Here is a 13,680-nt window from a genome sequence, read left to right on the forward strand (position 1 = left end):
GGTAAACCAGGCTAAAGCCACGCGGGCCGGCTCCTTATATTTTCCAGGACAGCCCCATGGGCCAGATCCTTGTATTTGACACCCCTGCTATAAAGGGCTCTCCTGGATAATTTTATACTCCCAAGAACCTTAAGAGAGTGAGTGAATGTTTGACTCAGCTGCTCAGAATTTAAATATAGCTCCAAATGAACAGCCAACCAAACGACCAACTGACCACACTGGCACACAAGACATTTATAAGCTAAGGAGAATAGGACAAGACAATCCTGCTGATGATGTTACCTAGTCTGGTAATGAAATGTTTAGAAACGAAATTGAAACAAGCTTGGAGAGCAAAACAACTGCCAGAATCTAAAAACCCAATATTTTCTATTATTTCTATTTCAACCTTTCTAACCTAATACAGGTAGTCCTTGACTTACAACTATCAATCGAACTGAAGATTTCCATTGCTGAATAGGACAGTTACCATCTTTTTTTTGGCCACGGTTGTTAACTGAATTGCTGTAGTGGTTAAGTTACTAACACGGTTGTTAAGTGAATCTAGCTTTCCTCCTTGACTTTGCTTGTTGGAAGGTCGCAAAAGGGGATTGTGTGACCCCGGAACACTGCAACGGTCATAAATACATGCCAGTTGCCAAGTATCTGAATTTTGATCACGTGACCGTGGGGATGTGGCAATGGTCGTAAGTGTGAAAAATGGGCATAAGTCACTTTTTTCAGAGTCATTGTAACTTCAAGCATTCCCTAAATGAGTAGTTGTAAATTGAGGATTACCTGTAGGTGTTAAATATGGTTTTGTTTACCCAGACTGTAAACAAATACACCGTAAAGCAATATGCTACATAGCAGTGGTTCTCAACTTGTGGTCCACGGACCCCAGAGTGGGGGGGTGCACAATGTTGTTAAGGGGGGGGGGTCACAAAGGCTTGAAGAAATGTTATGATTTAAATATTGAGTTAAGTCTTGGGCATCCGTGACCACAAAAGAGTGAAAAAAAGATTGAGAATCATTGCTATAAAGCAGGGGTCTCCAACCTTGGCAACTTTAAGCCTTGTGGACTTCAACTCCCAGAGTTCCTCAGCCAGAGTTCCTCAGCCAGCAAAGCAAAGCAAAGCTAGCTGAGGAACTCTGGGAGTTGAAGTCCACAAGTCTTAAAGTTGCCAAGGTTGGAGACCTCTGCTATAAAGCACAATGGAGCAGTATACAGGTAGCCCTTGAATTACAGCCAAAATTGAGGCCAACATTTCTATTGTTAAGTGAGACGTTTGTTTAGTGAATTTTGCCCCATTTTATGACCTTTCTTGCCACAGTTAAATGTATCACTGCCGGTGTTACCGGTAAGTTAGTAATACGGTTATTAAGTGAATCTGGTTTCCCACCACCACCATTGACTTTGCTTGTCAGACGGTCACAAAAGTTGATCACATGACCCCAGGACACAGCAACCTTCATAAATATGACCCAGTTGCCAAGACTCTGAATTTTGATCATGTGACTATGGGGATGCTGCAAAAGTCGTTAAGTGTGGAAAAACGAGCATATGTCACTTTTTTTCAGCGCCATTGAAACTTTGAAGGGTCTCTAAATGAGCTATTTATTGTAAGTCAAAGACTACCTGTTTAAGTCTACGTGCTATTGCTGTTGTTTCAATGGTGGAAGGCAATGATCATGGATTAAAGTGCTAAAGAACTTTTTTATGTGGTCTACTTAAGAACAGATAATTATTCTCATTATCTTTTTAGAACAGGGACCTCCAACCTTGGCAACTTGAAGACTTGTGGACTCCAGCTTTGCTGGCTGAGGAATTCTGGGAGTTGAAGTCCACAAGTCTTCAAGTTGCCAAGGTTGGAGACCCCTGTTTTAGAACACGTTTTTTAAAGGTGTAGGTGTGTATTTACCACCTGAACATAATGCATATTTGTAAGTGAAACACAATAAATGTATGTTCATTCCACACTTATTGTAGAAATGTAATTCTTTGTTACCACTTTAACCGTTTTGAATTTGAAAAATTAAAAGCACTGTTAATATTTTAGGTAGACTGCATGTATTTGAGTAAATGTCATATTCATTTGCATTCTTATTGGATTGTCTGTTGTATTATTTGTTATATTATTGCTTTATCCCCCCCCCACCAAAAAAAAATACCCAGCCTGTTGACTACCTTATTTTTTTATAACTTTGGTAAGCAGCAAAGCTGATTATCCTATTTCATGATTTTGGTAAGCTTAACATTACAAATGGATTAGTCAAATAGGTTTTCATAGAAGCTTTTTTTTCCTTGTGCAATTTCATGCAGATGTTTGCTGTGTGTGTTATGAGTTTTATTAATAAAAATATTTTTTTCACTCGGAGAACTAATTTCTCTTCTTCTGGGCCTTCCCACTTGAGTTCCGTCAAACAAAGTCAATGGAGGAAGCCAGATTTGCTTAACAGCTGTATGATTCACTGAACCACTGCAACTATTTGCTTAACAACCATGGCAAATATGTTGTTAAATTAGATAGGACTCACTTAACAACCGCATTGCTTACCAACGGAAATTTTGGGCTCAACTGAGGTTGTAACTCGAGGCGTACCTGTACATCTAAATTTTAATAAGGCTGGACCTCTTAAATTTCCAAAAATGTGTTTTTCAGAAAGCGCCAATGAACAAAACAAATATTTATTATCACAATAGTGAAATCAAACAACCAATATTAGGATTACCGTATTTTTTGGAGTATTAGACGCTCCGGAGTCTAAGTTTTTAGGGAGGAAAATGGGGGGGGGGGAATTCTGCCTCTGCCTACCAAATATTCATCTGGCTAGCATCCTTAGCCTGGTCAGCTTTAGCACTTTAGTTCACTGGTTGTGAGCATGCACAGCTGATTGTCAGAGGGAGCTCTAGTGAGTAAAGCAGATGAAGCACAGAAGTGGTAAGACAAGGCAGCAGCTGTTCTGGGTTGCCATTTTGGGCTCTGCACCTCGTGTTTTCAGCCTCCAAATGCTCCGTTTGAGAGCCGTTCAAGGCTGCAGGGATCGCCAAAGCACATCGCCGCTGATCGCCACCAGAAGGCACGATGCGCAGAGGCCAAAAATGGGACATGCAGAGGCCTAAAACGCAACACACAGAGGTCAAAAATGTGATGCGCGGAGGTGGCGATGTGCTTTGGCGATCTCTGCAGCCTTGAACGCCTCTCAAACGGAGCGTTGGGAGGCTGAAAACGCGAGGCGTGGATCCCAAAAACACAAGCTATTGTCTGTGGCAATCTCTGCAGCCAGGAAGAGGACGCACAGAGGCCAAAGGGTGGAGGCCGATGGGGATTGGGGCTACATTCAGAGCATAAGAGGCACCCAAATTTTCAGCTCTTTTGCGGGGGGAGAGTGTGTCTTATATTCCAAAAAATACGGTAAATAACAATATTTAACCGTAAAAATAAATTTAAAATACTGATCTTTAGAGTTCATCTTTCTTCCTATATTTATATTAGCAAACAAAATTTTGAATCGTCTATGAGAATAGTTTGTTTTACATTTCATAACTGGACTCAACTAACATCCAGTTCCCTTCCTAAAAGGTTTGTCTGAATGGCTATTTTAGACTTGCTTTAATTTGCACAAATCTGTTATAATCGCTTTCTATTTTACCGTTTGCTCCTCATTCTTATTATGCTCTTTTCTGGCAAAAAGACTTTAAGTTCTCCTAATACTACCTTTAAAGCAATTCTAATTCCAGTTAAAATTAAAAACATAATATAATCTCGGAGCCCAGGGATTTATTTATACAACAAAGAGTAATGTGGTGTGTAATTAATTTATTATTGCTTTCATGAATTACATATCCATGCAAGTAAGCAGGCAGGGACAAAATAACTGCTATTTTCAGTAGGCAATTAACAGCTCTTAAATCAGTGTGTTTATGACACAATTCTTGACTACAATAGCTCCAGAGAAAAGGCAGGTAGGTAACAGCATGTTGCGTGTCCTCACAAAAAGGCTGCCATGATGGATTGCGAGTCACCCAACAGCTATTTACAAGATTATTTCTGCTTCAGAATACAGGAATATGTAATCTGATTTTTCTTTTTTAAAAAAATGAAAAACCCAGATGCTTTTCTGGACAGAAGTCTGTAACTCCTCTGTTGAAGTTATAGGTAGTCCTTGGCTTATGACTGGTGACTTAGCAACCATTCATAGTTAACAACAGAACCACCTAAACCCAGTTCCAAAATTCTGATGGCAGTATCTACCACCCCCGGTGCTCCATGGTTGGCATTTTCTTCCAGTTTTTAGCAAAAACATCCCATGGGAAACAATGGGATTCACTTTACGACTGAGGGGTTCTCTTTACAATCACTGGATTCACCTAACGACTGCCACATAAAAAGCCATAAAATTGGATCCGGTCACTTGATGACCCGCTTTATAGCTGTCATGACTTAACAACCATTATGGAAAAACTCCATTAAGAGTCATAAGTCGAGGATTACATGTACTGTTAAGCATATTTCTGAATCAATACACTTCCTTCTTAACCACCTTAATTGCTGCAAAAATCCCCACTGACCTTAAGCATCCTTAACTTTCACAAACACAGACTACAATAATTTGCTAACCTGTGGCAGGACATTTGATGCTTCTATATACCATCCTAAAATAATGTTTTATAACTACAGGTAGTCCTCAATTTATAACCACAAACTTTCTGTTGTTAAGTGAGATATTTGTTGAGTGAGTTTTGCCCCGTTTAATGACCTTTCTTGCCACAGTTGTTAAGTGAATCAACTGCCCTTGTTAAGTTAGTAACACAGTGAAGTGAAGTGAACCTGGCTTCCGCATTGACTTTGCTTGTCGGAAGGCCGCAAAAGGGAATCACGTGACTCCGAGACGCTGCCACTGTCATAAATATGAGTCTGTTGCCAAGCACCTGGGTTTTGATCACATGACCAAGGGGATGCTGCAACAGTTGTAATTGTGAAAAATGATGATAAGTCATTCTTCAGTTCCGTGTAACTTCAAACGGTCACTAAAGAACTGTTGTAAGTTGAGGATTACGGGCAACTACTTTGTTTTCCTGAAAATAAGACTCTGTCTTATATATTTTTTTGCCACCGAAAAAGGCACCAGATCTTATTTTGGGTGGGGGGATGTTGTCCACTGACTCACCTCACTTGCGTGCGTCATCTCTGACCTTCTTTTTGCTGTCAGAGGCCTTCAGGAACTTCTTCTGCAGCCAGCAAGGCTTTCCCGAAGGCCTCTGTAGCCAATAACAGAGCTCCAGATTGATCCAGAGCTCTGTTATCGGCTGCAGAGGCCTTTAGGAAAACCTTGCTGGCTGCAGAAGAAATGGGCAAGCAAGGCAGGTGTCAGGGTGTGCGAGGCCTGGCTGCCACTATCGAAAGGTAAGTAGTAAGGCAGCTCCGCACACACACCCATCCCCACCCTACCTTAATTTTTACTTGTGCACCCTGGAGTGGGCGGAGGTCTTAATTAGGGCTGATTTTGGGGGTAGGACTTACATTGGGAGCACATGTAAAAATCAAGCTAGGACTTTCAGGATAGGTCGTATTTTCGGGGAAACACAGTATTCAAATACAGGTTCATTTTTGGAAAAACATGTTTAAAAGGCCATACCAACAAGGACTTCCACAGCGGCTAGAGAGTCATCTTCCCAATCCATCTCTTCCTGCTTTTCTTCCAGTCCCTCTTTCAAGTTGGACGTGATTGGATAGAACTGCTTCCATTCGCCAATCAGCTTCTTCGTAGCAGAGTCTGACAGCTTGAATGACTGCCCCGTGAGTGTGCCATTTAATCCAAACGGACTCAGAATAACTAGACGTTAGAATGACAGAGAGAGAGAAAAATATCTCACATTAGAGCAGCAATAATTAACCTCGGATCATATGTCCAAAGACTGCTGATGGAATCATGATGGTTCTCTCCAATGAAAACTTCCTCAGGACTATCTCACCGAAATATCTATTTTTGGAGGCATGCCAAACGGTATTTTCCCCGAAGGTCTGCATACAATTCTTATTAAAATGGCTTTCAGCAGCTAAAGTTGAGAGAGGCTTAAGAGTGAAACGTTCCCTTTTAGAATATTTATACAAAGGAGTATCATTACCTAAGCCTGCAAAAGAGGACAGGATAAAAATGTCAGTATAATTACGTGATTGCAAAAGATACTGGGTATAGAGCCAGTTCTCTCTTTGACTAACGTCATCTCCTCGAAAACTGAACAGATTTTGGTAACAATGTAGGTCCTATCACCACTTTCCACAAGCCCTTTTGGGAAATTAAGAGAATTAAGAGACCTACAAATGTTAAGACAGGTAATCCTTGATTTACGACCACAACTGAGCCCAAACTTTCTCTTGCTAATTGAGACAGTTGTTAAGTGAGTTTGCCTTATTTTTACAAACTTTCCGGTTGTTAAGTGAATCACTGAAATAATTAAGGGAATCGGGCTTCCCTCTTGACTCTGCTTGTCAGAAGGTTGCAAATGGTGATCATGTGACTTCAGAACACTGCAACTGTCATAGTTACGAGTCAGTTGCCAAGCATCTGAATTTTGATCTTGTGACCATTGGGATGCTGCAACGGTTGCAAGTGTGAAAAATGGTCGTAAGTCACTTTTCTCAGTGCTGTTGTAACTTTGAATGGTCACTAAATGAACTGTTGTTAAGTTGAGGATTACCTATGCATGCTGTAACTGTCCAAATTATGATCACGTGACCATCAGGATGTTGTAATGGTTGTAAGTACAAGGACCAGTCACAAGTGCCATTGTAATTTTAAAGGGTCACTAAATGAATGTTGGGAAGTCAAAGTCTACTTGCGCTAATTTGTCCTGTCTATTAGAGATGTCACTTCCCCTGATCCCAAAAATTATAAACCTGGATCTCTCTGCTTCATTTAACCCTTTCATGGATGTTTTTAAAAGTCAGTCTGAGTTTATCTGCAAATGCAACTATAATTTGTGAGCCACAAATCATTATTTATGCAACTTTCCAAATTTCAGACCAAAAAAAAAAAAGGAGACTGAACTATTTTTAATGTTGATATGCAAGGAAAGAATGGGATAAGAAGACAAGTTCGTGTCTACTAGTTTTTAACTCTAAATCATGGTTTAATATTATGGATAATCACTTAACCCTGACAAGATCCGAAACTACTACAAAAAGTTAATATCTCAGGAATTAATAACTGAATGCCCTATTTGTATTAGAAGGAGCTACTGATTACTGGCAATTTCAGGACAAGGACTTATTGTCCCTCATTAAAATGTATGTGTACTAAAAGAGTATGTTATGTAAGAATCATGTTCCATAACAACAGCTAGAAATTAATCCTTCTGAACATCTGACATAGAAACTCATTAAAATAAATCAAGAATGGAAACAATATTCTGGTATATCACTTGGCAATTTAAAATTAAAAAAAAACAAGAACTACGTATTGAAGTCAATACTGCAGGATGCTATAAAGTCAGAGTTCAATTTTTTTTTTCATAAATGAAGGTGAGCCTAATAATAAAAGGATGGTCTCTGAAAGTACATTATTAACCAATATTAGGAAAGATACATTTCAATAGTTAGAACACTTTACACAGCTACAGTGGAAATGTTGCTGAACACATTTTTTTAACCTGAACACATAAGAACTGTCAAAAATATGTCCAAAATCACTTTAGAAATAGACCGAGCCCCATTTACTGTCATCAAGACATTCTGGCTGTTAATGTAAATTCCAACAGCAATATTCAAGATTTCTAATACAAACAAAAAATCATTACCGTTTTACTTATTTTGTTTTATGTGGCCACTCCTCATCCCATTAATGGTACTCAGGGGTGGCTAACAAAGACTTAGTGTGAAGAGCCAGTTTGGTCTAGTGGTCAAAGCACCAAGCTAGAAATCAGGAGACATGAAGAGTTCAAGTCCCACCTTAATCATGAAATCCAGCTGGGTGACTCTGAGCTAAGTCACCAGGAGAAGGTGAATTCTAGTTCTACTTTAGCCAGGGTGACTCTGGGCTAATCACCAGGACATGGTGAGTTCTAGTCCCGCTTTAGTCATGAACTCTGGCTGGGTAACTCTGGGCCAATCACCAGGACATGGTGAGTTCTAGTCCCGCCTTAGCCATAAAAGCTGGATGGTGACTTTGGGCCAATCATGAGGAGACTAGGTAACCTCATCAGTGCTAGAAGGGAGTGGGGTTTGCTCTCCATTTATATAAAATAAATACAGCACTCTCTATAGCACTGGTGGTGTTACTTAGTTGGACAATGAAACAATTGCAAGTAAACCAGCAAGCTCAAGGAGCCTCACAGTTCAACCCTGAGCTACAAATAATTTTCTAGGGCTTTATATGTAATAGCCAGCACCTTGAATTGTGCCTGGAAGCAAACTGGGAGCCAGTGAAATGGTGAGAAATATATTAACACCTCATGGATAAAGTCACTCAGATTCCTTCCCAATCAGACCATGGCCTTGAGGCAGGTCCTGTGGAGTTGAGTGATTCATGCCTTGGTTTGGTTATCTGGGCGGGATTTGATCCTGTGGGTCTTGAGGAAATGAACAGGGGCTCTAAATCTGGCTGAGAGAAGTGATGGTGCAAGACGTTTTCAATCCAAATGGTGCACCTGGCTCACTGAGAAGCTTACGCATGTGAGCAAATAAGTTTATTTTATCCCTGTTGTTTTAAAGAAAATGCACGATCATGTTATAGGCTTGAATTTTGGACGGTGCATCATCGGAAGAGATCCTGAATGGTTTGATTGAAATAGACAAGACTGTACGCTAAAGCACGGTAATGCTGATCTGAAAATTATAAATGAAAGGCAAGGGACTTCTGTTTGACAGTGAAAATGGGGTGAACAATTGTAGATTACACATTAATAGTAAAAAAAAACTAGACCAAGAAGATGAATGTGTGTGCCTCGGGAGAAATATTTTCTTAAAGATAGGGAAATGATTATACATTCTGAAGCATATCCAGCATTTTCTGGCCAAGTCTTACTACATCACTCACAAGCTAGCTGCCTCCAAAGAATGGAATTCAAAAAACTTCTCAAAAAAGCACCTTAATGGCCCATTTTCTTTCTTTATTCCACAGGTCACCAAGACTGCAACCTTGCCTGAAAAATTTCCCACAGCATTTAAGAATCCCATCGGATTACCTAAATCTCTGGGTGGACTATCTTAATGGGGTACCCACCCATCCGCACACACAGAGGGAGGCACCTGTCGTAAGATCAAACTTCAGCAGATCCTGCCAAAGGCCTCCCACAACCAGTCACTGAATAGTGAAATCCAAACAAGCACACCAAAAAAGTCAAGGTGTGTTCCATGTTGATACAATACAAATTTAAGAAAGACCCATCACTGCATGGAGTACAGGAAATAAGAATAAGAATACTTTTTTGGCCAAGTGTGATTGGACAGACAAGGAATTTGTCTTCGGTTGCATAAGCTTTTAGTGTACATAAAAAAAATACATTCATCGAATCATAAGATATTAACACTTAGTGATAAGCCATAGGATACTAAATAGGCAATCAAAATCATATTAGGAAAACTAAATAAATCAATATAAGTTGTAAAGCTACAAGCAACATGGATATAGCCATAAGTGGGAAGAATGAGAAGAAGAATAGTAATACAGTCTTAGTAGTTAATATGACAGTGTTGTGGGAATTAGTCGTTTAGCAGAGAATAGAATAGAATAGAATAGAATAGAATAGAATAGAATAGAATAGAATAGAATAGAATAGAATAGAATAGAATAGAATTTTTATTGGCCAAGTGTGATTGGACACACAAGGAATTTGTCTTGGTGCATATGCTCTCAGTGTACATAAAAGAAAAGATACGTTCATCAAGGTACAACATTTACAACACAACTGATGATCAATATAATGATGGCATAATGATGATCAATATAATGATGGCATTATAGAGAGTGATGGCATTCGGGGGGAAAAGCTGTCCTTGTGTCTAGTTGACTTGCTGTGCAGAGCCCTGTAACATCGTTTTGAGAGTAGAAGTTGAAGCAGTTTATGTCCAGGATGCAAGGGGTCTGTAGATGTTTTCACAGCCCTCTTTTTGACTCGTGCAGTATACCAGGTCCTCAATGGAAGGCAGATTGGTAGTCATTGTTTTTTCTGCAGTTCTAATTCTCTGTTGAAGTCTGTGTCTGTCTTGTTTGCTTGCAGAGCCAAACCAGTTAAGACAGCTTCAAAATGAATGTGGAAAGTCTTCCAGACACAGTGACTTGGGGTTTCCCAACACCAAACTTAGTACCGTAATCACACTATGTCAGATCAGTGGAAAGCTGTTAGACAGCAGCATGGATGGGTCCTCAATTTTGTCACTGATCCATTGTCAAATTCAAATTCCCCAAGTTCATCTTTCTGAGTAACAAGACGGTGTTTGTATAGATCACATTAATCCCACTCTCCTGCCCCTCAATTTGGAGTGCTGCTGCACTGAGATCATTTAGACATGAGCCAGCAGTGTGCGGCGGCGGCCAAAAAAAGAAAAACAGTCCTTGGTTGTATAAACTCGTAGAATCACGTGAAGTACGTATTAGTACTGCTTTATAAACTCTTAGTAAGGCCACACCTGGAATACTGCAACCAGTTTTGGTCACCACATTACAAAAAAATGTTGAGACTTTGGGAAAAAGTGCAAAGAAGAGCAACTATGATGATTAAAGGCCTGGAGACAAAATCTTATGAAGAGGCAGTTGTAGGAATTGGGTATGGCCAGTCCAGAGAAAAGAAGGACTAGGAGGGACATGATGGTAGTATTCTAGAATTTGAGAGGCTGCCATAAAGAAGAGAGGGTCAATTTTTTTTCCCAAAGCACCAGAAGGCAAGACAAAAAGCAAAGGGTGGAAACTAATCAAGGAGAGAAGCAACCTGAATTAAGGAGAAAGTTCCTAACAGTGAGGACAATTAACCAGTGGAACAGCTTGCCACCAGAAATAGCGAGTGCTCCATCACTGGAGGTTCTTAAGAAAAGATTGGACAAGCATCTATCTGAAATGGTATAGGGTAGGGGTGTCAAACTCATATCGTCACTAAACTGGGTATGGGCGTGGCTAGAGTGTGATGCATCTGGCCTGTGAGCTGCAAGTTTGACAGCCCTGGTATAGGGTCTCCTGCTTGAGCATGGGGTTGGCCTAGAAGACCTCCAAGGTCCCTTCTAGCTCTAATCTGATTGAGAAAACAGAGAATTTGACACAACTGAATCGGTCCCAAATCACCTAGCTTACCACTCAGATCTCAGCAATAGGGAGAGTGGCTGGATCTTTTTGTCATTAAACGTTTAGTACTTCCACATCTGCCATTGATGATCGTTTCAATTGTGATTTCCTATTCTTCTTCTCCTTACTTTCCCACTCCAAGAACACCTTATACATGTAGTCCCTGACTTACAACTACAATTAGGATCAGAATTTCCGGCTCCACCCATTGACTTGTTGGAAGCCAGGCTGAGAAGGTTGCAGATGGTGATCATATGACCCTGGGATACTGCAACTGTCATAAATAAATGCTGATTGCCAAGCGTCCAAATTTTGATCACATGACTGTGGGGTTCTGGAATGGTTGTAAGCGTAAGGACCAGTCATGTCACTTTTTTCAGTAGCCTTGTAACATTGAACTGTCACTAAATGAACGGTTTGTAAGTTGAGAACTGCCTGTACTCTCTCCACACACACTTATCCAAAGGAGGTGGGAGGGAGCAAATACAGGTAGTTCTCAACGTACGACCACAATGGACCCCAAATTTTCTGTTGTCAAGCAAGAGAGCTCTTAAATGAGACCAGCCCCATTTTACGATCTTTCTTGCAGTTAAGTGAGTTACTGAAGTTAACGTGGTTGTTAAGTGAATCGGCCTTCCCCATTGATTTTATTATTATTAAATTTATTTGACTTTGCCTGTCAAAAGGCCACAAAATGAACCCCGGCACACTGCAACCGTCACAAATAGGGTTGTCAAGCATCTGAGTTTCGATCACATGGCCCTGGGGATGCTGCAACAGTTGTGTGAAAAACAGTCATTAAGTAACTGTTTCCGTTGTTGTCGTAACTTTGAACGGTCACTAAACAGATGGTTGTAAGTCCAGGGTTACCTGTAGTAAGAAGCCTATTTTTTAGCCAGTCTTGTTTCAAATCTGGACTTGGCACGCAAACATCTTTGATCGTCCTAACCGGTGAATTTTACTTGGAAAAAGACAGGGAGTGTTTCTTTTGATTATCCTGGTTCTCTCAATGAAATGGTTGAATTCGGGGGGAGGGGGGGTGTTACAGGGAAACCAATGCAATGGTTTCATTTCTGGGGGATTGGACTAGAACAGGGATCCTCAACCTTTTGGACCTCAGGGACAACTAAATTCATAATTTTAAATCCCATGGACCACTAATATGATCTGCCTAATCACTGGCTGGGTGGGCGTGGATAGGTGGTCATGTGACTGGGTGGCGTGGCCAACTTGATGGCCAACTCGATGTCACTCACATCGAGGGGCACCTCACCGGCCTCTACTCACCCCTCTTCTGCAAGCCACTCCTCGCCTTCTTGCCCACGCTCCTTAGGGCCCCAACAGGAAGCCATTGTTGGAGCAAAGCAACCACCATGAGAAAGAGCTCAGTTCAAATTGGATCTGACTGAGAAGGAGGCTCAGCAGAAGCACCTCACTGAGGACTACAAGCATAGGCTTTCCAAGCAGAGAGAAGACCTGAGGGAGTGCAAGGCCAGGTACCAGCGCCTGGAGGCTCAGTGGGCTGAGATGATCAGCCAGTTCCAGGCCATGACGCAGTCCCACTGGAACAAGGCACTCTGGTTCCTTGCCACCAGCAGCACTTCCCTCCAGCCTTTGCCCAAAGCCCCATTTCAGAGGCTGAAGCGGACCCAGAGTTGGAATTTCTGTCCCCCCCTCTGACCCACAAAAGAAGACCCTGAAGTGGGGGATTCTCTGCAGCAACACAAATGTTCATTGCATGTATCCGTCCCGGGGGCCATAGTTTGAGGACTCCTGACTTAGTTCAATATAAAAAAAAAATGGAAATAATTTTTCTGCGGATCACCAAAATTTTCTCATGGACCACCAGTGGTCCATGGACCACCAGTTGGTGACCACTGGACTAGAAGACCTCTAAGCTCCCTTCCGGCTCTGTTTTACTGATATTCATTTTACTCCTGTGTGCAAACCTGCCACAGTTACTGGGAGATTTCTGTTCAACTTCGGGGTGTGTGTGTTGAGTTTTTTGTTTTTTTGCCTTGTGGGATTCCACGGTATTCTATTCTCTCTCTCTTTCCTGTTTATATTAAGTCAGCAGGGGTGGTGATCCAGTGATCTGCACTGCTGTGTCATCAGTATGAGGATTACATTATCTCTCTTTCCTGTTTATATTAAGTCAGCAGGGGTGGTGATCCAGTGATCTGCACTGCTGTGTCATCAGTATGAGGATTACATTATCTCTCTTTCCTACTGGAATGTGTAGGTGCTTGACAATTGCCTGGAGACAGTTGGAGGCTGAATGAGAGCCAAGGAATTCAAGCTGTATCCACAAACGACTAAAAGTATTGAGCACAGGTTGTTCTCAGGCTTGGGAATTGGGGCAGTGGCCTATTCTGGTTTGAGATAAGACAGGAAGTACAGGTAATCCTCGACTTAACTCCTGGA

The 13,680-nt window shown here is 41.2% G+C and overlaps 1 protein-coding gene across 3 annotated transcripts in view; it reads right to left on the reverse strand.

The window, feature by feature from the left end:
* The window catches only part of MED13 (mediator complex subunit 13), a 167,757-nt gene that overhangs the window by 83,916 nt on the left and 70,161 nt on the right, over positions 1-13,680 (reverse strand). For all 3 annotated transcript variants that reach the window (XM_058164115.1, XM_058164114.1, XM_058164116.1), the window contains exon 5: positions 5,620-5,817. In XM_058164115.1, coding sequence (XP_058020098.1) covers positions 5,620-5,817 — 198 coding nt within the window. The remainder of the gene's footprint in view (positions 1-5,619; positions 5,818-13,680) is intronic.

The sequence above is a fragment of the Ahaetulla prasina genome, chromosome 1, assembly GCF_028640845.1.
Source record: "Ahaetulla prasina isolate Xishuangbanna chromosome 1, ASM2864084v1, whole genome shotgun sequence".
Lineage (NCBI taxonomy): Eukaryota > Metazoa > Chordata > Lepidosauria > Squamata > Colubridae > Ahaetulla > Ahaetulla prasina.